The sequence below is a fragment of the Leptopilina heterotoma genome, unplaced genomic scaffold, assembly GCF_015476425.1.
Source record: "Leptopilina heterotoma isolate Lh14 unplaced genomic scaffold, ASM1547642v1 Lhet_278, whole genome shotgun sequence".
Lineage (NCBI taxonomy): Eukaryota > Metazoa > Arthropoda > Insecta > Hymenoptera > Figitidae > Leptopilina > Leptopilina heterotoma.
In genome coordinates this window covers 251,342-279,137 of record NW_025110986.1, presented here as the reverse complement: position 1 = coordinate 279,137, position 27,796 = coordinate 251,342, and the positions used below count along the sequence as shown (strand labels likewise).

General features: G+C 24.8%; 1 protein-coding gene across 1 annotated transcript; it reads left to right on the top strand.

Annotated features, from left to right (window-relative positions):
- Window positions 1-141: 141 nt before the first annotated feature.
- LOC122504086 (trafficking protein particle complex subunit 12) lies at window positions 142-9,938 on the top strand. Its single transcript, XM_043614983.1, has 2 exons — window positions 142-864; window positions 8,706-9,938. The coding sequence occupies exons 1-2, from the start codon at window positions 524-526 to the stop codon at window positions 9,907-9,909; spliced, it is 1,545 nt and encodes a 514-aa protein (XP_043470918.1). The 5' UTR covers window positions 142-523; the 3' UTR covers window positions 9,910-9,938.
- Window positions 9,939-27,796: the final 17,858 nt, after the last annotated feature.

The following is a 27,796-nucleotide window of genomic DNA, read 5'->3' as shown; positions in this document are numbered from 1 at the left end:
TAGGAATAATGGGAATATGAATAATAAAGATAATAAATAACAAACATTTGAGGTTATGGTAAAGAGGGTAACATGTCAAAATGTCTGCTATCATGATTATGTATTTCACCTAGTTTTATACGTATAATACGTCGAAAATGTATTATACGTATAAAACATCGAGTGACGCGTCAAAACCCATCCCTGGACACTTTCCGAGAAAAATTAAATAGTTTTTTAGTAAAAAAATGAGTAAAATCATCTGGAAATGATTAAATATTCAAGATTCAACTTAGTTATAAATATTTAAATGATATAAATACATGCTGTGTAAAAAAATTATCGACGTAAGCAAGTTTTAAATTTATAGGTTATGTTACTCAAGGTTTTCATCGGTCGCATCGCTCTTATCAGTGAACTGTCAAACCTGTCAAACTTTGTTTCTTGAGTGACAAAAATACAGCTCTTCTCAATCAGAAGAAACAAATAATTATCGTGCAGTACAATAGAAAATTTTCCATGTATTAATAAATTTTTGAAAAAAATGAGTGATCAAGGGAATAATTTAGATGATCCCGACGCTGAGGTGTCTATTGAAACTGTTGATAATGCAAGTTTAGGTCGTTATTTTAATAACACAACACACACTATTTTTGATGAATTAGTCTCGTCAGAAAAACCTGATGCATTTGCAACAGTTAAAAATCCAGTATTTGAAATTCCCACAACGTCGCCAAGTGGATTTTTTGATAATGAAACAGAATCATTGAATGAACCTTCACTAGCAAATGATTTACAAAGAGATGTCTGGATTGCTTCAGAAAGTACAACAAAAATTCTTCGAACTATTGCTACATCAACTAATGGAACAAATTCTATTAACAGGTAAAATTTAGACAATACATATATACGCATTACACATTATAATAATCGTAAGTTTCCTTTTCGTTAGCAAATTATCTGCATTCATTTGTTTGTTTTGAAAATTAATTTTGTGGGTTATTTTAATTTTTTTTTCAATGTCAAAAAAAAACTCGTTTTATTCACTTCACAAAATTGAAAAAAATTCCATTCCATATTTTTTATTTTCCTGACTTTTTCCTAATTTTCATCAAAAATATTTACTTTTTTCTCACCCTTTCAATAAATTGAATTCCTGCAACGAATTTTATTATTCATCAAAGAATTTTAATATTTATAAAAATTGAATTGAATTCTTACGAAAATTTTTACAAACCATTTTTTAAATAATTGAATTCTGTTTGGAAATTTTATGATAATAGTAGATATTGAAAATCATTGAATTGCGAAAAGTTTTTAATGATAATTAAATTTTACAAAGAATTATATTAAAAAATTTGTCAATAATTGAATGTTTGGAAATTTTATTAAACTTTTTTGAAAATAATTGAATTCTTGTGAACGATTTATTAGAATTTTTTTAAAATAATGTAATTCCAAGAAGAAAATTATTATTTTTAAAAATAATTGAATTATTGTGATGAATATTCTTATTTATGAAAATAATTGAATTCTGAAAAGAATTTTATTAAAATACCTCAAAATAATTGAATTTTCGGGAGTAATGTTCTTATTTATCGACATAATTGAATTCTTAGAAAAAATATTGTTAAAATTGTTAAGAATAATTGAATTATTTAATTAAAATTGTATTTAAAACAATTAATTTCTTTCGAATAATTTTATTAAATTTTTGAAAATAATTATTCAATCCTTCCAAAAAATATTAAAAAAACATTTTTTTAAATAATTGATTTTTTCGTGGAATTGAAATTAAGTTTTTAAAAATAATTACTGTAAAATTGTATTAAAAATAATTGAAATCCTGCTATGAATTTTATTATTTATGAAAATAATTGAATAGTTGCTAAGAATTTTATTATAATTCTTAAAAATAATTGAATTTCATAGAAGAATTTTATTATTTTTGAAAATAATTTAATTATTGCGGAAAAGTTTATTAAAATGTTTAAAAAGAATTGAAGTTCTGTAAAAAAAATTTATTATTTTTTAAAGTAATTGAATTTTTCATAAGAATTTTATGAACATTGTTTTAAATAATTAATTTTTTCGAAATATAATAAATATTATGAAAATTTTATTAGTTTAAATAATTGAATTCTAGTGGAAAACTTTATTTGTGAAAATAACTGAATTTTTCGATTATTATTAATTTAAAATAGTATTAAAAATAATTGAAATCATTCGATAAGTTTTATTATTTATGAAAATAATTAGATTCATGTTTAGAATTTAATCAAAAATTTTATTATTAGTGAAAATTAATTATTTAATTATTACTTAAATTAAAATTACTTGAAATTGTTTACAATAAACAGTGTAATATAACATTTCCGCGCGCTTGCGCGCGGATAATTTGGCTAGTTTTAAATAAAGTAAATTGTTAATTTCCTCAAGTTAAAATTTCGTTCATTTGAACGTTCGAAAGTTTGGGAAAATAATTCTAAAAATTTGTATTTTTTTAAGTATTGTAATGTGAATTTTCGAAAGTAATTGAATTTCCAAAAAGAATTCATAAGCAGCTTAATAAACTAATTAATTTTTTGAAGAATTTTAATTAATTTAAAAAAAAATTCGTTTCTCCCTATTAATTATTAAAAGTTGGATGTTTTGAAAAAATCTAATGTAATTTTTTTTAGATATTTAAAATTTTGGAAATATCTAATTAATGTTGAATTACTTGAATTATTTTTCTAAAAAATATTTTAATATAATTTTGTGAAGAAGATATTTTACTGATTTTCATTAAAATTTTTGAGAATTCAATTAATTTCAAAATTTTAATAAAATAGGTACCCTTAAAACAAGTTGTTCATTTCATGACCATTTAGCTTCCTCAATGTATAAAAATTGCGGTTTTGCAAACTTTTGAAAAACTATGTACAAAAGGGTTCGTCCAGAAGATTTGTTAAAAATAAAATTATATAAATCATTTATAATTTATAAGTTGTTATATAAATATTTGGTGAAATTTACACTTTCATTTGCCAATTGCTTCTTTTTTATGATAGAATAATCATTTCAAAATAATAATATTAATATTAAATAAATTATGAAAAAAATACAAAATTTGAATTTTTTTTTAAAAAGAAAAATATTTATTAATTTGATAAATTTTGATAAAATATATAGATACTTGGCATACATCAATCGATTCGTTTTCTTGTCAGGAATGTAATTTTGAGAAAAATTAATGAAAATATTAACAAATAAAAAAATTATTTCAAAAAATACAAAAAAAAATTTTTTCTGAATTTTAAAAAAATTGTATAAAAAAAATTTTTGTAGATATTTTCGAAAATCCTTGTGTCAGATTTTAGGTATTAATGACTGCAATAAACCTGCAAAATTTCAGGACAATCCATCAAAATTTGTCTGAGATAATTTGTACACAATTTTTGTGACATACACACACACACACACACATACATCTGGACATTTGCTCATAATTGAATATACATATGTTTTAGATGAAAATGAGTCCATATAACCTTCTTTTGAAAAATTGAAAATCGTCACCAATGCAAAGCTTCCTCATGAGGAAGCAAAATCAATTATTTTGAAAAATTTTTACAAAATTTTATGTAATTATTTAAAAACATTTTAAAATCTTAAGAAAATTATTCAAAATTAAGTTTTGAAAGATTTGACTATACTTATATTTGTCATTTAAATTAAAAAATTATTATTGCTTCCTTATAGAGGAAGGATTGTATTAGCAAAATTTTCGATTGTGATTTTTTGACATATTTATAAATTTTTTTTCATTATACCTAATCTTTTAGTACTTTATGTACGAATGGGCACTGCCCGTATAAATGTTCTAAATAAATAAAAAAAATTTCGACGTATTTTGACCTCCGAAGTCCAAAAAACGGATTTTAAAAATTTGTTTCGATGTGTGTGTACTAACATTACATTTACCTCAATATCTCAGAACGAGAAAGAGCTAAAGGCCTCAATTTTTTTTAAATTGTAGGTCTCCCCGGGGGACATAAAATGAGGGGCTGGATCTTAAAACAACACATAACATTTTAACAGTGGTATTTATAACAGTTTTTTTTTCAAAAACTGTTATAAATACAACAAAATCACGAGAAGAAAAAAGATGCGCAAGGAAATTTCCTATAAGATAGTGAAAAACTTTATTTAAAAAAATTATTTTTCGAGGTGTCAGGGGTTAACGAATACCGCTGTAGAAATTTTATGTGTTGTTTTAAGATCCAGCCCCTCAAATGAGAGTATTTTCAGCCCGATTCATAAAGTTTAACTATTTTCTTTTTTTGCATTTTTCATTTTGTAAAAAAACGTTTTTTGGCCATAACTTAAAAAAAATGTTAGGGCACCTATAAATGTTTTTCTTTAGTTTTGTAGAGTTTTTTGAGACGCATCTTTTGAGCCTTCATTGAACATTTTTCGTCTATATTAACCAGAGATATTAAAGTTTTAAAAATCTAAATTTTTCGAAAATAACACTTTTTTGAAAATTTTGTTGAAAAATATAAAAGAAACTTTCAAACTTTCATTACCAACTTGTAGAGCATTAAAAAAGGCTTCGATTGACCTAATATTGAACCTGATTCGGTCAAAAATTATCAAATTATTGGTATTTGAAAAATCAAAAATTGTGGAAAATATAATTTTGTCAACATTCTTGTTTATTAACTTATGTGTAATTATTAAACTATTATAACCATCTTATAGAATATATAAAAACATATTTTTTGGACCAAGATTTAATGATTTTTAACTTTTTTATAAAAATTAATTCTTATATTTCAATTATTATTATTTCTATGAGGAAGCAAAGTGTTCATGAAATGAACATTAAAATTATAAAAATGTACAACTTGGCAGCGGTTTTTTCATTAATTTTTAATTAAAATGATTTAAAATTCAAATTTTCTAAAATTTCTATTTGAAATCTTTTAAAATTCAATTTTTTTTTTATTTTTAAGTAAAATTTATCGCTAATTAATAAAAATTTAGTGAATATTTTAAGTTATAAAGTTATTATAATAATCGTAAGTTTCCTTTCCGTTAGCAAATTAGCTGCATTCATTTGTTTGTTTTGAAAATTAATTTTTGTGGGTTAAGTATTGGCATTTTTTATATTTTTAAATGTCAAATTTTGCAATGTGTTTTGATGTGTTTCAATCGTTTCAACGGTTATGTTCTATATTATCATGTGTTTAATTCAATTTTTAACTCTTCAACTATCGCATTCATTCTAAAGGTAAATACTTTTTTATAATTTAATTTAATGTACATAATTTAATGTTGACATTATTTCAATATTATTGAAAAAAGTTATTTGATTACAAATAATTATTTGAATATTATTAAAGACTATATAAATTTAAATTATCAAAGTCTATTTTACAAAATAGTAATTTAATACAATTTTTATTTCTTATAATTTTTATTACATTAAAATATTGTTTAATATGATGTTTATTTCATAAACTTTTAACATTTTTTTGTTTTATGTTTTAAATTAATACGTGATTCATAGAATATTCCGAGGAATATTCAACTAATTAATGAAAATATGTTGAAAATTTTTTCAATTTAAAATATATTACATCAAATATCTTTTCTCTATATTTATTTAAATAATGTTAACATTAAATTATGGACACATACCTGACGAGTAAATGATAATTATAAAGTTAAAAATTCAATTAAACAACCAATGTATAGAAATAAAATTTTGGGGCTATCGTACGCCTAAAATTTACCTGACATTTTTTTTCTTTATTTCTAAAAACGCATTTATAATTTTTTTTAATTTGATGCTTTATTATATTATATTACATCTTGTAATTAAATAATTAATCCAAGTTATATTTAGTATTTTTAATTTTTTACTACAGATTTTTTGTTTTCCCAAGAAATTAGAATTAAAAGTTGTTTAACTTTATCATTTTTAATTAATTTAATTTTTTGCAGTTATGATACGGAATTCTTTGTTTAAAAAGCTAAATGAATAATTTTTTTAATTTTTAGAATAATTAAAATTTTCGTAATCAAAATTATTTTTTTAATTTTAAAATTGTTTTGAAAATAAAAGTATAAAATATGTAACAATTTTTGCAATATTTAATTTTCTTCGTACAACAAGAAAGTTTAACAGCAGTAACAGCATTTTAACAAAAATTTATCGGATTCACTTGTAATTCGTTTCTAATGCGTTAAATTTGACATTAAATTTTAGAAATTCAAAATTAATAAAACTTTCTTTTGTCTGACTTTCTTCTAATTTATCGAATTCAGTGATTTCTGGGGTGAATTTGGTTAAGTTTTAAAATGATTAATTTCTATTTGAATTCGTTATTTTAAATTTAGAAAATCTGATATGTTAATTTAATTCATTTTTCGTTATGCACGGCAAAAAATATTTAGCTGGATATACATATTTCACTTTAGTAGCGAAATTTTGCAGTGCTTTGATTAATACTTTCGCTATTCTAGAGAAACTAATCGCTATTTCAAGTAAAACTTTTTTCAGTGTGTAATAATTATTATTTCTTTTAAAAGTATTTAAATTAAGATAAAATTCGCTCAAAAAATAATTTTTCACCTCCTGCTGAATACTGACGGTGGCTATTTTTTATTAATTGTAAATTAAATTAATTTTTATGACCCAGATATTAATTGGAATTGTTCTAGCTATAGTTTAGGTCTAGTAATGTAAATTCTATTTAAATTGAGACCATTGAGTGAAATTATTTGAATTTAAGTTAGTTAAATATTTTTCTTACGTAATAATAATTATTTTTCTTTAAAATTTAAATGGTTTAAAATAAGCATTTCCATACAACATTCCCGCGCGCTTGCGCGCGGATAGTTTGGCTAGTAATTAAATATTAGAAGAATTATTGTAGAAAATTTGAATTTTGAATAAGTTTAATTCAAAAATCTAAAGAACTTTCTTTATCAAATTAAAAAAATTCATAAGTAGTTACAATTTATGAGAAGTGATAAATTATTTTATCACTTATTTAATTGTATTTAAAAAAAATTGCAGTTCTAATTTTAATTAAATTTCAAAAGCAGGTTTTACCTACATTTAAAATATTTTGAAATTTTAATTCCCGGTCGATAAGTAAATAGCAATAAGTATTCAAATATTTTATTAAACAAAAATGAATGAAATTTGAAACATTTTATTTAAAAATTGTGAAAAAAGAAATTTTTAAAAAATTGTAATTTAAATTTGTTGAAAATAGTTTTATTCTAAAAAATAATTCTTAAAAATTGAAAAAATAGGAAAATTAAAATTTCATTAAAATAAATTTTATATTTCAAAGAATTTTATTTTCTTAAATTTAAACAATTATTTTTAAATATTATTGTATTTTTTGAAGAAATGTAACTCAATATTTCGAAAATAATTGAATATCAGAAGTGCTATAACAGTAATTTTAAGAAATAATTATATTTTAAAAGATTTTCTAAATGAAATTTTTTAGAATTTTAATCGCCGTATAAGTATAAAAATATTTAAATGTTTATTTTAACAAATTATTAATATTTTATTTGGCTTTAAAAATTATTAAAGTTTTGAATATAGTTTTTTAAAAGATTCTAAAAAGATAATTGACTTTTAGAAAAATTGCATTTTTAATTTTTAGAAATAATTAAATTTCAAATGTTTTTACATTGGAATTTTTTGAAATTTTAATAATTTCCTATATTTCTTAATGCATCATAATTAAAAAAAATTTATTTTAATAATAATTAAAAACAAGATACAGCCTATTTAAGAATAGTAACGCACGGACGTTTTTCATGGAAATGACCATTTGTTTAACAAAAATTATTGAAGTTTGGAACAATTTAATTTAGAGAAATTTAATTAGTCTTTTGAGAAATTGTAATTAAGCATTTTTTTTTAAATATAATTGAATTCCCGAAAATAATTTTAAAAATTTTCATAGAAAATTAAATTCTTCAAAACAATTTTATTAGAGTTTTTGTTAATAATTACATTTTTTTAAAGAATTTCATTAAATTTCGTAAAAATAATATAATTTTTTGAAATAACTTTAATTGAAAATTTTGAAAATAATTTAAATTTACAAAGAATTTTATTAAAAACTTTTGATAGCAATTGAATTGCTTAGAAAAATTTTATTACAATTTTGAAAACTAATTGAATTCTTGCGGAGGATTTTACAATTCATAAAAATAATATAATTGTTTCGAAGAATTTTATCTGAATGTTTGAAAAAATAATTGAATTTTTTGAAGGAATTTTAATAATAATTTTGAAAATGATGTTTTTAAAAGACTTTTATCAAAGTTGTCAAATATAATTGAATTTATATTGAAATTCATGAAAATAATTGAATTTAATTAATATATTTTTAGAAATAATTGAATTCTTCGAGAAATTTTATTAAAATTGTATTGAAAATAATTGAATTGCTCTAAAAAATATTATTATTTATGAGAATAATGAAATTCTTGCGAAAAATGTTATTAAAATTTTGGAATAATAATAAACTAGAATTTTTCTTATTATGTACTTAATAAGTGAAATCATTAAATTTTGAATTTGTAATCATTCAAATATTGATGTTTATTCTTGATTTCTAAGAGATATTTCAATTATTATTTGTTTTTAAATAATAAGTTTACTTCTTCAGTAAAAATGTTAATTTCTTAATTTTCAACAGGGAATTATTGACAATGCCAGGACTAGCAATGCAGGACGATATGATTGACCCGACGAAAGGTGCAGTTTTGCATATTTTAGGTGAGGACGAATTTTCCAGTAGAAATGTATTAACAGCATCCGATGTAACGCAAGACGAACGTGGCTTGAGAAATTTAATTCAAGCCGGTTGTTATCGAGCGGCAATAAATCTCACCGGCCGTTTACTCGCCGTCTATGGTCAAGGATTTGGTAAAATAAATCTTCCCAGTAAACATACGCCGCATTCTCTTCAACTATGGTTCACACGACTCTCACTATTAACCAAATTACGACAAATCGAAATTCTCGAGACTGAATCACGACCCTTTGGAAATCTCGATAAACCCGATATGTATTTTATTTATTATCCTGAACTTTATGGCACTCGACCCGGCTCAATGGCATCATTCTCCTTTCGTCTATTACTAGCTGAAATACCCACCTATTTGGGAAAATCGAAACAAGCAATAGACAATCTTTATCAAATTCTAGCAATTATTAAGAAAATAGTGAAGAACTTAGCAGCCGGTCTCAGTGGCGATGGGAGTCAAATAAAAAATGAAACAAATAAACAGGAGGATGTTTTACGCTTATGGAATGGACGGAAATGTCGAACTTTAATTTCAATTATTAATTGCGCAATGGGAATGAAAAATTATATATTGGCGAGTGAGATTTTAGAAAATTTGTACAGTTCAATGGAATGGAAGAAAGCGGAAGGTGAAACACTCACATCAGCAATTGGACGAGTGCATCTTATATTGGGTGATGTCTCAGCAGCTGAGAAGCAATTTTTAATAACAAGAGACACACCGCCGTCGTCGAAGAATATCAGGGAACTTGTCGATCGAGGATTAATGGCAGTGGCACAAAATGCATTTCAAGAGGCCTTAAATTGCTTTCAAAGTGCATCGGCACTAGATCCTTCGAATGTTATGTTACGTAATAATATTGCCGTTTGTTTATTGTACACCGGAAAATTGGAAGCGGCTGTTCTTCTAATGGAAAATGCAATGACAAGAAATCCCATAAAATGTCTTCAGGAATCGATAATTTTAAATCTCTGTACATTATATGAATTACACACGACACACAGCAAACAATCAAAATTACATTTATTGAGGCAAATTAATAAATTTAAGGGTGATTCCTTTGATATTGGATGTCTTCAACTAGGTACGTAGGTAAATAAAATTGTTAAATTATTTCTTCAGATTTAAGATTTATTTTCTTCAATTTCTTATTTATTGCAATCTTTACAATAAGAAACAAAAAATGTCTATAGAATAATGTTTATAAATAATTAAAGTAATTATAAATAAATCAATCTTGTTTATTAAATTACTTCAAATTAAACAACTTCTTCCTTTGGTTTCACAGGTTTCGCACTCATCTAGGTACTAAAAGCTACAATTCACCATTTTTTTTAAATTTACAAATAAAATTTTTCGCAAGAATTCAACTCTTTTTATAATTAATTAAATTCTTTGCAGGATTCCAATTATTTTCGAAAATAAAAAATGTTTCGCTACAATTTAATTATTTTTACAAATAAGAAAATTCTTCACAAGGATTTAATTATTTTCATAAATAGTAAAATCCTCCATAGAAATTCAAATAATTTCATAAATAACAACTTTTTTCGCAGGAATTCAATTATTTTTATAAATATTAAAATTCTTTACAGGGATTTGATTATTTTTAATGTAATTTTTATTAAATTCCTCATACAAATTTAACTATTTACATAAATATTAAAATTCTTTGCAAAAATTCAATTATTTTCAATAAAAATTTAGTAAAATTCTTTGAAAGAATAAAATTACTTTCATAAATAACAAAATTTTTCGCCATTTTTTTTCGCTTGCTTTTTGAAAAACCAAACAATTGTTAACGGATTTTAATTATTTTCAAGAATTGTAATTAAATTTCTCAAAAAAATGTAATTGTTTTTAAAAATTTTTTATAAAATTCTTCTCAAGATTTTATTTATTCTTACAAATAATCAAATTCAATTATTTTTCAAAAATTTTAATAAAATTCTTCTTAGGATTTCAGTTATTTTTAAAAATAATAAACTTTTCGGCAAGAATTCAATTATTTTCTTAAATAATAAAATTCTTCGCAAGGTTTTAATTATTTAAAAAAATTTGCATAAAATTCTTCTCAAGATTTAAATTATTTTTATAAATAATAAAATCCTTCGCAGGAACTTAATTATTTTCATAAATGACAAAATTAGGCATTCGCAGAAATATAATTATTTTCAATATTAAACTTTTAATGAAATTCTTCGAAAAAATTCAATTATTTTCAAATAAAACACATTTTTTCCCAAGAATTCAATTATCTTTATCCATAATAAAATTCTTTACAAGATTTCAAATATTTGTATATATAAATAACAAAATTCGTCGTAAGAATTTAATTATTTTCATAAACAATAAAATTCTTAAAATAAAATAAGAATAGAAGAATTCAATTATTTTTCATTAAAATCATTTCATCACATGAAACTTAAATTACTATCATAAATATTACAATCCTTCGCGTGAATTGAATATTATTTTTAATAAAATTTTGATGAAATTTTGTTTGGACAATTTAATTATTTCTGATTTAAAATGATAAATGTTACAAAAATCATAATATTTTTTTAATGAATATATTATTTTTTAAAATAAAAAACTGAATTCATTTATTAACGCAAGACTGAAAAATAAAATAATTTGTAAATTTTTCTTGCAAAAATAGTCTCACAAAATTTATTGTCTAAATCTGCATTAAAAACAAATTTGAAGCAAAAATAGAAACAAAACTGTCATGAAATTTGTAAAAATTAATTTTTTAATTCGGCACAGAACAAGAAATAAAAATTAATAAAATCCGTTGTTTCAGGATAATTTAATTAATTTTAAATTTCAAAAAATAAAAAATTATCAAAAAAAATAGGTGAACAAAAAAGAGAACAAATATACAAGTAACTTTAAACTATAAGCAAACAGCCGGAATATTTATAATAAATAAAGTTTTAAATAATTTTATGTAAAAATTGGAAATTTAAAAAATAGTTGAATTCCATAAATAATTTTAAGCAATTGAAAAATTGAAAAATTTTGTTTAATTACGTTGAAATAAATTTTATATTTTCAGGAATTTTATTTTTTTTTACTTAAACAATTAAATAGTCTTAAAGCTACTTTTTTAAAAATTAATTAACGAGTGCGAATCCTCATTTCAACTAGCATTCATAGACTTGAAAAATAAACCTATTTTTGGTATATAAAATAAAATTTTCGCTTATTGACATAATTTTTATTTAATTCTTTGTATTAGAAGAAATATTTAAAGAGTTCGAATTAATTTTTCATACAAATAGGGGAGAGTGGGGCAAACCGGTCATACCTACGGTTTTTTGACTCTTGTGACTAAACGAATCAACCGATTTCATTTTTCGATTGCTTGTTTGAAAGATCATTTAATTGCGCAACTTTTTCCCAGAGGCACCTATACTTTATCTTTTATTGTTTAGTTGCTGTGTTAACTTTAAAAAAATTTGCAAACGGGCCGGTTTGCCCCACCCCCTGGGGTAAACCGGCCACCCCATGGGGCAAACCGGTCAGTTGGGTTTTTTATCTACAATATTGCATTTGTATAATCTACAATAACAATAAACATAAAGAAACATGTGAACAATGGTTGTTATAATTTAAATAATAATACAGGATTGAATTTTAATTAGATAAATAATTTTTTTAAATAACAAAAAAAAAATGTTTGAAATTATCAGAGAAACAATATTAAAGGGTCTAATTATCATTGGAAGATAATTATTTTTCATTGAAAGTAAATATTTTAATGAAAAAAACATTCTAATTAATAATAATTTTCTTGAAACTCTGATACAATGGAAATATCCTATAGCCGGTTTGCCCCACAGGCTCATTTTGAGAATAAATATTTGTTTAAAAGAAACGCTTTGCAAATTCATCAAAGTTTTTGGTGGTAAATATTCCTGAGGTGTGTACCTTCAAAACCCAAGACCTAATATTTGGAAATATTTATACACTATTTCCTAAAAAATTCCTTAAGAAAAAATTCGTAAAAGTGTAGAAAAAAACTAAAAAAAAACTTTTGCTCCCAGCGTCCCAGTAAGAAGCGAGGAATTAAAAAGGATTGAAATAATTCAAACTCTGTATGGTGTAGTAGAAATTATCCAATACTTTTGAATGCCATTTCTGTCCAATACTTTTCTATACCATGATAGGACCACGTTTCGTCTAAAAATGAATGCTATTTAAGGACGCTGCACGGTGGGAAATATTTAAAAGTACGCATAGGCGTAGCGAGCGATTTCTCCTCAACTTCCACTCTTTTCCCCTCTTTTCGTCCCTCTTGGTGAAATTTTTTGACTTTGATAATTAATTAAAAAAAATCCAGATTGAAAATGAAAAAAAGGGCGATTTAGGGAAAAATAATATTTAATAGAGAATATTCAACAAGTTTTCTTATGACGATTAGATGTTTCTATGGGCGTGAATATCAATCCGCGTTTTCCAAAACATAGCAAACTGACAGCTCAATATGGGAGGTTAGCCATGGCCGACTATATCAGGTTGCACCGTTTGCGTAGTACAGTAGAAATGAACGTAAGGAACAAAAATATTAAATGTCAATTATATACTCTCATTGTTTACTATTACATTTATTATTTGTTTATTTATTTATTATTGTTATTATATCTATTATTATTTATTATTTTACTTACTTTTTAAAAATATTATTATGGAAAAGTATTAAAACAATAAAGGAAAATTTTTTATGAAAAAATTATTAAACAAATAAAATTTCTAAACAAAAAAAAAGTAAATAATAAAAAATTATGAAATGTATAATTTTAAAAATTTTTAATGGTTATTTTTATTATTGATATTTTTAAGTATATGAAAAATCTAATTTAAATATTACACAAAATTATTTTTAAAGTAAATTTTTTATAAGGAATTCAACGGTCATAAAATAAAAGCGGACAGAAAATATTTTGACCCTTTTTCAATTTTCATTTTTCTTAAAAATTGGTGGATTTCGAAACACACGCGTAATTTGGTAGAAAATATGTTTTTAAATCCATGAAAAGAATTCCAAATGAAATCGATGATTTTCATAATTACCTATAGAAGTATTGTTTTGAAAAAAATCTTTGTTTTTAAACTGAAAATTCTAAAAATAACATTGTTATTCAATTTTTCTATATGGAAAATTATTTGTTTACTTATTTAGTTTCTGATCAAAATTTAATCTTAATTTTTCTGTATTTCTATTTTTCATCAATAAAAATTATGATATGAAATTATTTAGAAAAATAAATGTCAAAAAATGCCCTTTTTTAATAAAAAAAAAAGCTGCAATGTATTGAAAAAAGACGAAAATTTAATAATCTACTTCAAAAATTGTTAGAAAAAAATTGCAAACATCAACGTCGTTTTCTCAAGACAAAAATGGTTTTCATAATTGGAAATAAATTCTGAGTACCTCCGTGTTTCAGAAAAAGGACTTTTTTCATAAAAAAGATCCAACTTTATGACAAAAATTATGTTTAATAATATTTTCATAAAAAATTTACATTACTTTGTTTTATACTTTTCCATTATAATATTTCTAAAAAGTAAGAATAATAATAAATAATAATAGATAAATAAACAAATAAATATAATTATTTATATAATATTAAATAATAAAAGTAATGACTTATTATTTTTGTTGATCATCTACGTTCCTACATTACCATAGCGTAAATACTTTCAACACGAAAATGGTGCAACCTGTTATGGTCGGCAAAGGCCTACATCGAGCTGTTGCTTTGTTTTGTAAAACGCGGATTCATATTTACGCTCCTAGAAACATCTAATCGTCATAAGTAAGTTTGAATTATATTCTCTATTAAATATTATTTTTCCTTAAATCGCCCTTTTTTTCATTTTCTGTCTGAATTTTTCAAAATTAATTATCAAAGTCGAAAACTTCCCCTCTTTTGGTGTAATTTTTTACTTTGATAATTAATTTTTAAAAATTCAGACAGAAAATGAAAAAAAGGGCGATTTAGGGAAAAATAATATTTAATAGAGAATATAAAACAAATTTTCTTATGACGATTAGATGTTTCTATGGGCGTAAATATCAATCCGCGTTTTACGAAACATATCAAACTGATAGCTCTATATGAGAAGTTGGACATGGCCGACCATAACAGGTTGCTCCGTTTGCGTGGTACAGTAGGAATGAACGTGAGGAACAAAAATATTAAATGTCAATTACTCTTATTGTTTACTATTATATTTATTATTTGTTTATTTATTTATTATTGTTATTATATCTATTATTATTTATTATTATACTTACTTTTTAAAAATATTATTATGGAAAATTATTAAAACAATAAAGGGAAATTTTTTATGAAAAAATTATTAAACAAATAAAATTACTAAACAAAAAAAAGTAAATAATAAAAAATTATGAAATGTATAATTTTTTAAATTATATTAGTTATACAAATTTTTTTAAACAAAATTATTTCAAATACCAAGATTAATTTTTTTTATAGACAATTTGAAAATTAATACACTGGGAATAATATTGACACATTCAGAAAAAATAAATTTTAATGGATAATTTTTTTTTTATTATTTATCAACTATAGTTTATTTCTAAAAAAATTATACATTTCATAATTTTTTATTATTTACTCTTTTTTGTTTAGAAATTTTATTTGTTTAATAATTTTTTCATAAAAAATTTTCCTTTTATTGTTTTAATAATTTTCCATAATAATATTTTTAAAAAGTAAGTATAATAATAAATAATAATAGATATAATAACAATAATAAATAAATAAAAAATAATAAATATAATAGTAAACAATAACAGGGTTCTCCTACAGAATCTGGAAATCATGGAAATGGTATTCGAATTTTTAAAAGGCTTCTGGAAATGAGGGAAATAATGGAAAAGGCCTGGAACTTTTAAAAGTTTCTAAATTTTTTCTGTTTTCCATTTTTTCTCTTGAATAGAAATTCAAATAATAACAAAGCTAAATGGCATAAAAGAGAGGAAAAAATGTTGAATTTTAAGAAATTCGGATTTTTGGATTTTTGATAATTTTCCATAATTTTAGATTTTTTACCAAAGAGTCGAGACTATTAAATAAGTAAAGTATTTTCCAAGAGCCCAAAAATAATGAAGTTAAATCCCATGAAAGAGAGGAAAAAATGTTGAATTTTAAGAAATTTGGTTTTTTGAATTTTTTCGAATTTTTGATAATTTTAGATTTTTTACCAAAGATTCGAGACTGTTTAATAAGTAATGTGTTTTCCAAGAGCCCAAAAATAATGAAGCTAAATGCCATAAAAGAGGAGAAAAAATATTGAATTTTAAGAAATTCGATTTTTCGGATTTTTGATAATTTTCTATAATTTTAGATTTTTTACCAAAGAGTCGAGTCTATTAAAAAAGTAAAGTATTTTCCAAAAGCAAAAAAATAATGAAGCTAAATCCCATAAAAGAGAAGAAAAATGTTGAATTTTAAGAAATTTGGATTTTCGATAATTTTAGATTTTTTACCAAAGAGTCGAGACTATTAAATAAGTAAAGTTTTTTCCAAGAGCCCAAAAATAATGAAGCTAGGCTTCGAAGTGACACACTTTTCCACTTTTTTTGGTCAAGCCTACTTTTTGCTACTTATTTTGTCAAAAAGCTACTAAATGCTACTTTTTTCCAAAAAAAGGTAAACAAAATTTACAGAATTCAAGAATTTTAGTTTTTTTGGTGAATTTCGTAGATTTCAAAAAACCCGCCAAGTGAATTAAATTTATTATTGGACGCGTGATTATAATATATTATAATAATTACTAATAGTGGATGTTTATTAAATTACAACTTTTTAACGTTTCGAATTTTTCGTATCTAATTTTATTATTCTTTAAGCTTCTTAAAAAAATTAAAAACTAAATTTTTCACCATATAATTTAATAGTAATACCTTTTTTGACTTTATAAAAGTTCCATCAAGTATAGAAAAAATCAATTAAGAATGAAAACTTAATTCTTTTGGTTATATAAATTGTTTGATTAAAAATCCAAAATAATATTTGTTTAACGTGATTATTTATTATATTATGTTTACAAACTTTATGTCAAATTTAAAAATATTAATTGTATTTTCAATAATACAGTGTTTTAAGTCGGTTGTTCAATAATAAAAAAATCATTTATAAAGATTTAAGATCTATCTAGAAAAAAAATTATAATTTTTTTTATTGGAATTAAATTGCTCATAATTTATTATTGTACAAAATTATGGCTATGTGGATTCTAAAATTAAAAAAATTTATATGACTAAAAACAATCCATTTTTTCCATTTTGATAGTTGTTATTAGTAAATTACTAAAAAATGTTTACGTTTCATTTTTAAAAATTAGATGGCTGATAAAAAGTTATTGATAGTTTTTTAAAAAATAATAAGGAGAAAGAAGGTGTCAATTTAACTTCTCAAAATTATGAGCCTGTTATTAAAAAACAAATTCTTATGAAAGATCTCATTTAAGTATTATTAACAATTACATTTCATTATGTAAATAAAACTTTCGAATGTAAAATATCGACAAAAAAGCTATTATATTTTCATGTTTTATGTTTATTTTTGAATTTTTGATAATTTTCGATAATTTTAGATTTTTTACCAAAGAGTCGAGACTATTAAATAAGTAAAGTATTTTCCAAGAGCCCAAAAATAATGAACCTAATGCCATAAAAGAGGAGAAAAAATGTTGAATTTTTTAGAAATTCGGATTTTTGAAATTTGATAATTTTTGATAATTTTAGGGGAGAGTGTCCAGTTGTGAGACACCTCCAGTTGTGAGACAGTCAATTTTTTTTAACATGCAATATTAAAAAGCCGATTGGTTTATATAAAAACATTTCTTTTTATAAGAGCCAACTTTTTCGTGTACACCGAAGCGGATATATAAACTGTTTTTGTTAAATACTAACACTGAGGGTGATAATCGACTAAAAAGCGTTTTTTCAATAAATGCAAAGTTCTTTTTTTCCAAGTTAATTAATTGGAAAAGGTAAATGTAATGCATTTTCTTTTAGGGTTTTCCTTATATTTTGTGATGCAATATTGCATTGTTCCAATCTGCGGTTGAAAATAATTTAATTTTCCTTTTTCAAAATAGCGCCAATTTCTGAGTGTGAGACACAGCATATCACCAGTTGTGAGACGGTGTCACCCATTTGGGCAGCATAAAAAATACGACTTTGCAGGCATACTATTTAAATGTTGTTTTGATTTTTTTTCTAGTATTTTTGGGCATGTCAAGTGGAAAAAAGTCAATTGATTCAGAAGAAATCAATTTTAACGCTCTTGTTGAAGCTATTAAATTGTATTTTTTTGATAGTCGTATTTTGGCGAATAAATATTATTATTTAGTGTATAATAATATATATTATTAATATATTTAATTATTTCTACTAAACATAACGTTTTATGTCAAACTTACTAAATTTTAGCAATTTTTAATGAGTGTCTCACAACTGGAGACATTTTTTTTTTTTGAAAAAAGCGATGTGCTCGGAAAATGTATCGTAAGTTTTTTTGAGTTCAACGAAACACTATACTTTCTTTTAATAAAAGTTGCGTATTTCTGTTACCTTTCGAACGGTGTATTTTATTTACAATTTTGTTTACCCGTTTAAAATTTACGGGTCAAAAATAAAACCCGTCTCACAACTGGAGACTCTCCCCTACATTTTTTACCAAAGAGTCGAGACTATTAAATAAGTAAAGTATTTTCCAAGAGCCCAAAAATAATGAAGCTAAATTCCATAAAAGAGAGGAAAAAATGTTGAATTTTAAGAAATTCGGATTTTTGAATTTTTGATAATTTTAGATTTTTTACCAAAGATTCGAGACTATTTAATAAGTAAAGTGTTTTCCAAGAGCTAAAAAATAATGAAGCTAAATATTATCAAAGAGAAGAAATACTGTTGAATTTTAAAAAAATCGGTTTTTCGAATTTATGATAAATTTTGATAATTTTAGAATTTTTACCAAAGGGTGGAGACTATACGGCCATGACTATAGTCATGGCCGACTATATCAGGTTGCACCGTTTGCGTAGTACAGTAGGAATGAACGTGAGGAACAAAAATATTAAATGTCAATTACTCTTATTCAGGATTCCTACAGAAATCCGAATTTAAAATTCCATACCTTTTCCATGATTTCCAGGTCAAATTTTTACGAAATTCCAATAGAATTTTAAATCTAATTTCAATATTTTTGGGCTCTTTAAAAACACTTTACTTATTTAATGGTCTCCACCCTTTGGTAAAAATTCTAAAATTATCAAAATTTATCAAAAATTCGAAAAACCAATTTTTTTAAAATTCAACAGTTTTTTTTCTCTTTGATAGTATTTAGCTTCATTATTTTTGGGCTCTTTGAAAACACTTTACTTATTAAATAGTCTTGAATCTTTGGTAAAAAATCTAAAATTATCAAAAATTCAAAAAACCGAATTTTTTAAAATTCAACATTTTTTCCTCTCTTTTATGGGATTCAGCTTCATTATTTTTGGGCTCTTGGAAAATACTTTAGGGAAAAGTGCGGATAGATGTCCCCTTTCTCAGTTCTCCAATATGAAAGAAACTATATTTATGGATTATTAGTTTTTTTTATACACACTAAAAAAAAAGTCTTACTTTCAGCCTCTTTTTGAGGCTGAATTTAAGGTGTAAGCGGAGTCAGCCCCGTTAGACAAGGACAGACTTATGTGAAATACATGGGCTGAATTTAAGGTGTAAACGGAGTCAGACTTTTTTTTTCCTGTGTACCTATTGGCCATAACAATTTTACTGTAAAGTACCAGCTCGCTGGCACCCCGGGGTTATTAGTTATAATAATGTAAAAATTTCAGATTGCTGAAAATGTCCAAAAATTTTCAAACTGCTGGACAAAATTCCTCATTACAAAAATCGAGGATATTTAACATGTAAGAAAATATTTTCAATTATTTAATTGTTTCAATTTAATCAGAGAAACATATTAGATCGACGTTTTCCATTTTTTATAATAATATAGTTGTAATAAATGATAATAACTTACCGCGGGGGGCGTCTTACCCACCCAGGTGGGATATATGGCCAAATACAGACCTTTTGAATTTTCGTTCTGATTAATTTATTATTTATTGTAGGTATTTGGTCCTTACATATGTTAATGATAAATAGTAATAGTGTGTAAAAATCGAATAGTCAATTAAAAATATTAATATTTGTTGAATTTAGATGTAATTTTCGAATTGGGGGGGCATCTATCCGCACTTTACCCTACTTATTAAATAGTCTCGACCCTTTGGTAAAAAATCTAAAATTATGGACAATTATCAAAAATCCAAAAATCCGAATTTCTTAAAATTCAACATTTTTTCCTCTCTTTTATAGGATTTAGCTTCATTATTTTTGTGCTTTTGGAAAATACTTTACTTATTTAATAGTCTCGACTCTTTGGTAAAAAATCTAAAATTATCGAAAATTATCAAAAATTCAAAAATCCGAATTTCTTAAAATTCAAAATTTTTTCCTCTCTTTTATGGCATTTAGCTTCATTATTTTTGGGCTCTTGGAAAATACTTTACTTATTTAATAGTCTCGACTCTTTGGTAAAAAATCTAAAATTATATAAAATTATCAAAAATCCGAAAAATCGAATTTCTTAAAATTCAATATTTTTTCTTCTCTTTTATGCCATTTAGCTTTGTTATTATTTGAATTTCTATTCAAGAGAAAAAATAGAAAACAGAAAAAATTTAGAAACTTTTAAAAGTTCCAGGCCTTTTCCATTATTTCCCTGATTTCCAGAAGCCTTTTAAAAATTCCATACCATTTCCATGATTTCCAGATTCTGTAGGAACCCTGTTATTGTTTACTATTATATTTATTATTTTTTATTTATTTATTATTGTTATTATATCTATTATTATTTATTATTATACTTACTTTTTAAAAATATTATTATGGAAAATTATTAAAACAATAAAAGGAAAATTTTTTATGAAAAAATTATTAAACAAATAAAATTTCTAAACAAAAAAGAGTAAATAATAAAAAATTATGAAATGTATAATTTTTTTAGAAATAAACTATAGTTGATAAATAATAAAAAAAAAATTATCCATTAAAATTTATTTTTTCTGAATGTGTCAATATTATTCCCAGTGTATTAATTTTCAAATTGTCTATAAAAAAAATTAATCTTGGTATTTGAAATAATTTTGTTTAAAAAAATTTGTATAACTAATATAATTTAAAAAATTATACATTTCATAATTTTTTATTATTTACTTTTTTTTGTTTAGTAATTTTATTTGTTTAATAATTTTTTCATAAAAAATTTCCCTTTATTGTTTTAATAATTTTCCATAATAATATTTTTAAAAAGTAAGTATAATAATAAATAATAATAGATATAATAACAATAATAAATAAATAAACAAATAATAAATATAATAGTAAACAATAAGAGTAATTGACATTTAATATTTTTGTTCCTCACGTTCATTCCTACTGTACCACGCAAACGGAGCAACCTGTTATGGTCGGCCATGTCCAACTTCTCATATAGAGCTATCAGTTTGATATGTTTCGTAAAACGCGGATTGATATTTACGCCCATAGAAACATCTAATCGTCATAAGAAAATTTGTTTTATATTCTCTATTAAATATTATTTTTCCCTAAATCGCCCTTTTTTTCATTTTCTGTCTGAATTTTTAAAAATTAATTATCAAAGTAAAAAATTACACCAAAAGAGGGGAAGTTTTCGACTTTGATAATTAATTTTGAAAAATTCAGACAGAAAATGAAAAAAAGGGCGATTTAAGGAAAAATAATATTTAATAGAGAATATAATTCAAACTTACTTATGACGATTAGATGTTTCTAGGAGCGTAAATATGAATCCGCGTTTTACAAAACAAAGCAACAGCTCGATGTAGGCCTTTGCCGACCATAACAGGTTGCACCATTTTCGTGTTGAAAGTATTTACGCTATGGTAATGTAGGAACGTAGATGATCAACAAAAATAATAAGTCATTACTTTTATTATTTAATATTATATAAATAATTATATTTATTTGTTTATTTATCTATTATTATTTATTATTATTCTTACTTTTTAGAAATATTATAATGGAAAAGTATAAAACAAAGTAATGTAAATTTTTTATGAAAATATTATTAAACATAATTTTTGTCATAAAGTTGGATCTTTTTTATGAAAAAAGTCCTTTTTCTGAAACACGGAGGTACTCAGAATTTATTTCCAATTATGAAAACCATTTTTGTCTTGAGAAAACGACGTTGATGTTTGCAATTTTTTTCTAACAATTTTTGAAGTAGATTATTAAATTTTCGTCTTTTTTCAATACATTGCAGCTTTTTTTTTTATTAAAAAAGGGCATTTTTTGACATTTATTTTTCTAAATAATTTCATATCATAATTTTTATTGATGAAAAATAGAAATACAGAAAAATTAAGATTAAATTTTGATCAGAAACTAAATAAGTAAACAAATAATTTTCCATATAGAAAAATTGAATAACAATGTTATTTTTAGAATTTTCAGTTTAAAAACAAAGATTTTTTTCAAAACAATACTTCTATAGGTAATTATGAAAATCATCGATTTCATTTGGAATTCTTTTCATGGATTTAAAAACATATTTTCCCAGGTGCGAAAAGTTGGTCGGGCCATGGTCGCGCCGACCAAGTGGATAGTCGTGCCGACCTTGGCAACCAAAGGTCGGCCGAACTAGCGAATTGTAACACCCGCCGTCCAGTGGCTGACATGGTCGGGCCGACTATGGCTGCCAAAGTCGGACCGACCAGGGGTGCCAAAGTTTTGCCAACCATGTGAAAGAATGTCGGCTTGACTTTGGCAACCATGGTCGTGCCGACCTTGGCAGCCAAAAGTCGGCCGACCGATTGCAAAAAATTATTAATTATTTATTATTATTATTAATTATTATTATTCATTATTTATTTGTTTATTGTATACATCTTAACACTAAACGCAATCTTACACATAAATACAAATTAAAATTTCTAACGCTCGCAGGAATCGAACTCGCAACCTAACGCACCGAAGTCTAACACGCTAACCATTACGCTACGCTTACATGAAAGCCTAAGAACAAAAATGATTTTATAAGCTGCAACTTCAAACTGACCATCGGCCCGACTCTGGCCAAAGTCGGCCCGACCAAGTGAAATTAGGTTTTTTGCACTCTGGCTGCCATAGTTTTACCGACCGTCGGCCCGACTCAGGCCAGAGTCGGCCCGACCAAGTGAAATTAGGTTTTTTGCACTCTGGCTGCCATAGTTTTACCGACCGTCGGCCCGACTCAGGGCAGAGTCGGCCCGACCAATTGAAATTAGGTTTTTTAAACTCTGGCTGCCATAGTTTAAGTAGAGTCTACATTCCATGATACGCGAACGTGAACGTGTACGCGAACGTCTGACGTCACCCATGCTATTCAAATGGGTGACGTCAGCACGGCAACGTTCGCGTTCATCCAATGTAGACTCTACTTTAACCCACCATCGGCCCGACTCAGGCCAGAGTCGGCCCGACCAACTAAAATTAGGTTCTCTAAACTCTGGCTGCCATAGTTTTACCGACCGTCGGCCCGACTCAGGCCAGAGTCGGCCCGACCAAGTGAAATTAGGTTTTTTGCACTCTGGCTGCCATAGTTTTACCGACCATCGGCCCGACTCAGGCCAGAGTCGGCCCGACCAAGTGAAATTAGGTTTTTTGCACTCTGGCTGCCATAGTTTTACCGACCGTCGGCCCGACTCAGGCCAGAGTCGGCCCGACCAAGTGAAATTAGGTTTTTTGCACTCTGGCTGCCATAGTTTTACCGACCGTCGGCCCGACTCAGGCCAGAGTCGGCCCGACCAAGTGAAATTAGGTTTTTTGCACTCTGGCTGCCATAGTTTTACCGACCATCGGCCCGACTCAGGCCAGAGTCGGCCCGACCAACTAAAATTAGGTTCTCTAAACTCTGGCTGCCATAGTTTTACCGACCATCGGCCCGACTGAGGCCAGAGTCGGCCCGACCAACTAAAATTAGGTTCTCTAAACTTTGGCACCCATAGTCGGCCCAAACTTGGGTGGAAACAGTAACCAAAGTCGGCCCGACTTTGGCTGCCGACCTATTGGCAGCCATAGATGGGCCGACCTGCGCCCGACCTTCCAACTCTGGCGGCCGACCAAAATTCGCACCTGGGTTCTACCAAATTACGCGTGTGTTTCGAAATCCACCAATTTTTAAGAAAAATGATAATTGAAAAAGGGTCAAAATATTTTCTGTCCGCTTTTATTTTATGACCGTTGAATTCCTTATAAAAAATTACTTTAAAACTAATTTTGTGGAATATTTAAATTAGATTTTTCATATACTTAAAAATATCAATAATAAAAATAACCATTAAAAATTTTTAAAATTATACATTTCATAATTTTTTATTATTTACTTTTTTTTTGTTTAGAAATTTTATTTGTTTAATAATTTTTTCATAAAAAATTTTCCTTTATTGTTTTAATACTTTTCCATAATAATATTTTTAAAAAGTAAGTAAAATAATAAATAATAATAGATATAATAACAATAATAAATAAATAAACAAATAATAAATGTAATAGTAAACAATGAGAGTATAATTGACATTTAATATTTTTGTTCCTTACGTTCATTTCTACTGTACTACGCAAACGGTGCAACCTGATATAGTCGGCCATGGCTAACCTCCCATATTGAGCTGTCAGTTTGCTATGTTTTGGAAAACGCGGATTGATATTCACGCCCATAGAAACATCTAATCGTCATAAGAAAACTTGTTGAATATTCTCTATTAAATATTATTTTTCCCTAAATCGCCCTTTTTTCATTTTCAATCTGGATTTTTTTTAATTAATTATCAAAGTCAAAAAATTTCACCAAGAGGGACGAATAGAGGGGAAAAGAGTGGAAGTTGAGGAGAAATCGCTCGCTACGCCTATGCGTACTTTTAAATATTTCCCACCGTGCAGCGTCCTTAATTCTGTTTGTAATTGTTAACAAAGACAAAATTTTTTTCTGAATGCTTTCCAATCCCATCCGAAATTATTACAGCCTGTCATTACATCATTTTTCAATTTTTCATTGGAACCGCGTTTCTGCATGCATTCAAGCAATCTTCTGGATTTTTGTAATTTATAAGATACATACAGTGGCAGATTTTGTAAAAAGTGTTTGTGTTCAAAGAAAAACTTGCTGAAAAATTGATTGTTTACCAATTTTACGTCATTTAAACGAGTCAGGGCCGTTATTCTGTTAGACAATAAATCATAACCTAAAAATTTCCCTTTAAACCTTTAAACACTTTCAACCCTCTTAACTGATAATTTAATAATTATTCCTTTTTAAAATAGCAAATAAATTCATGAGTGCAGTTATTTGAAAGTAATTGAACATTCTATATGTCAACAATATTAGTATTATATTATTATACTACTGTCGCGGAATTCAGAAGCATAGGACAGAAATGGTATTCAAAAGGATAGAATTTTTTTAATGCTTCTTAATCTTTGCTTTCTTACTGGGTATTCAAGAGGATTGATATCGTTACTTTTCATATTGCTCTCACTGGATAGAAAAGTATTGGACAGAAATGGCATTTAAAAGAATAGAATCTTTTTAATACTTTTCAATTTTTCGTTTCCTACTGGGGTTGCACAAACAAAAGTAAAAATTGTCAAATTGAAGAAATAAGTTATACTACACATGGTTGTTTCAAATTTCTAAATAGCACTTTTGACAATTTCGCCATTTCGGAGATATTGACCCCTGGCCGGTTTACCCACCGGGCCGGTTTGCCCCACTCTCCCCTACCTATATTTATTTATTATTAAAATTTAAATTAATTTAATATAAATAATAGATATTCAGATGTATTATAATATCTTTATTTATCTTTTAAAGAAATAAAATAAAAATATAAAAAAAATAAATAAAAATGATTATCAGTGTGCAGACGAAAACAACTGTATAAACAGATTTATTACAAAAGTATATATAATATAGACATTAAATTATTAAAGGCAATAATATAAGTAAATAACAATTGACGGTTCAGTAACCAAAAACAAGTGTCTTCAAATTTTTTTATATTATTTTTAATTATTTATTTAGATACGTCATGTTTTATAAATTTAAAGAATTATCAATTTTCACACAAAAAATTAAATATAAATGTATTTATTCTTTTAAAAGAAAAACTTAATTCGCAGTTTTTTAAACTTAACACATTTAATTGAAGGAAGTGAATTTATCATTCGGTGATTAAATATTAAATTTGAAAGAAGTTAACAATTTTCCCGAATCAATCTACACAAATAAATTAAATATCTTAAATAAATCTCGATAAGCTCATGGGCTTCAATGTATCGACAGCACAGCTGCCCTAATACGGAAACCTTCTTAATTTGAAAAATATTTTCGAAATTAATTAATAATTTCAAAATTATCAAAGAACTCAGAAAAAACGGTAGCATGGTCAGAGCAGTCTACCGGCAATAGAAAGGTCATGGTCTCGTATCCCACCATGCTACCGTTTTTTCTGAGTTCTTTGATAATTTTGAAATTATTAATTAATTTCGAAAATATTTTTCAAATTAAGCAGGTTTCTGTATTAGGGCAGCTGTGCTGTCGATACATTGAAGCCCATGAGCTTATCGATATTTATTTAAGATATTTAATTTATTTGTGTAGATTGATTCGGGAAAATTGTTAACTTCTTTCAAATTTAACACATTATTCTTGACAATTATTATCACTAGTAATTATTAATTATTGAAAAGAAACAGCAATTAATTTTTTTTTATAATTTCTTTTAAATTTAAAAAATTTTAATAACCTATATTAATAAATAGCAAATGATACGCGCGCTATCGCGCGGAACGTGATATTCTATTTATTATTGTTATGCAAATTACAAAACTTTTTATTTTCAAATATAAATTTTAAAAAACTTTTAAAAATTCACTTATTAAGTACAAAATTAATTATTATTGTTTATATTTTAAAAAATTTTAATATAATTCTTCGCAAGAATTCAATTATTTTTATATAAATAATAACATTCTTTGGAAGAATTCAATTATTTTTATAAATAGTAAAATTTTCTGCAAAAATTCAATTATGTTTAACAAAATTTTAATAAATTTTCACTAAAGAAAAATATTTGCAAAAGTTCAATTATTTTCAATAAAATTTCACGAAAAAATTTAATTTTTTTCTTAATTCGTTATAACATTTTTCAAAAGAATTCAATTATTTTCTGAAATTTTAATAAATTTCTTCTCAGGAATTCAATTATTTTCAATACAATTTTAATGAAATTCTTCTTCATAAAATTCAATTGCTTTCAAAATTTTCAATTAAAATTATTAAAGAAACTCCATTATTTAAAAAAAATTCATAGAAATTCTTCAAAAGAATTTAATTAGGATTTTTAAAAATTTTAATAAAATTCATCGTGAGAATTCAATTCTTTTCATAAATAAAAAAATTCTTTGAAGGAATTCAATTATTCTCTTGAAATTATTCTGGTAATCTGTTCATAGTTTGAAGTTAGTTGTTGTTCGCTTTTTTGTTTCCTAATTTTTTTAAATATTTTTTTTTTTAAATAGGTATTTTCAATTTTAATATTAATGTATTGAAAATCATCGAATTTTTACAAAGAATTTTATCAAAAAATTTGATAATAATAGAATTCCTTTGAAGAATTTTGTTAAAATTTTTGAAATTTTTTTTAAATAATGGAGTTTTTTTTAATAATTTTAATTATAAATTTTTAAAATAATAGAATTTTATGAACAATTCCCTTAAAGTTTTTAAAATAATCGTGTTTCTTAATTATTGAAATTGAACATTAAATTATTGAATTTTATTAAATTAGAAAATAATTT

Bases quoted from the DNA above. Each gene is read 5' to 3' on its own strand.
- LOC122504086 (XM_043614983.1), top strand. From the start codon at position 524: ATGAGTGATCAAGGGAATAATTTAGATGATCCCGACGCTGAGGTGTCT. The intron at 865-8,705 runs GTAAAATTTAGA...AATTTTCAACAG, and splicing joins GGAACAAATTCTATTAACAG to GGAATTATTGACAATGCCAG.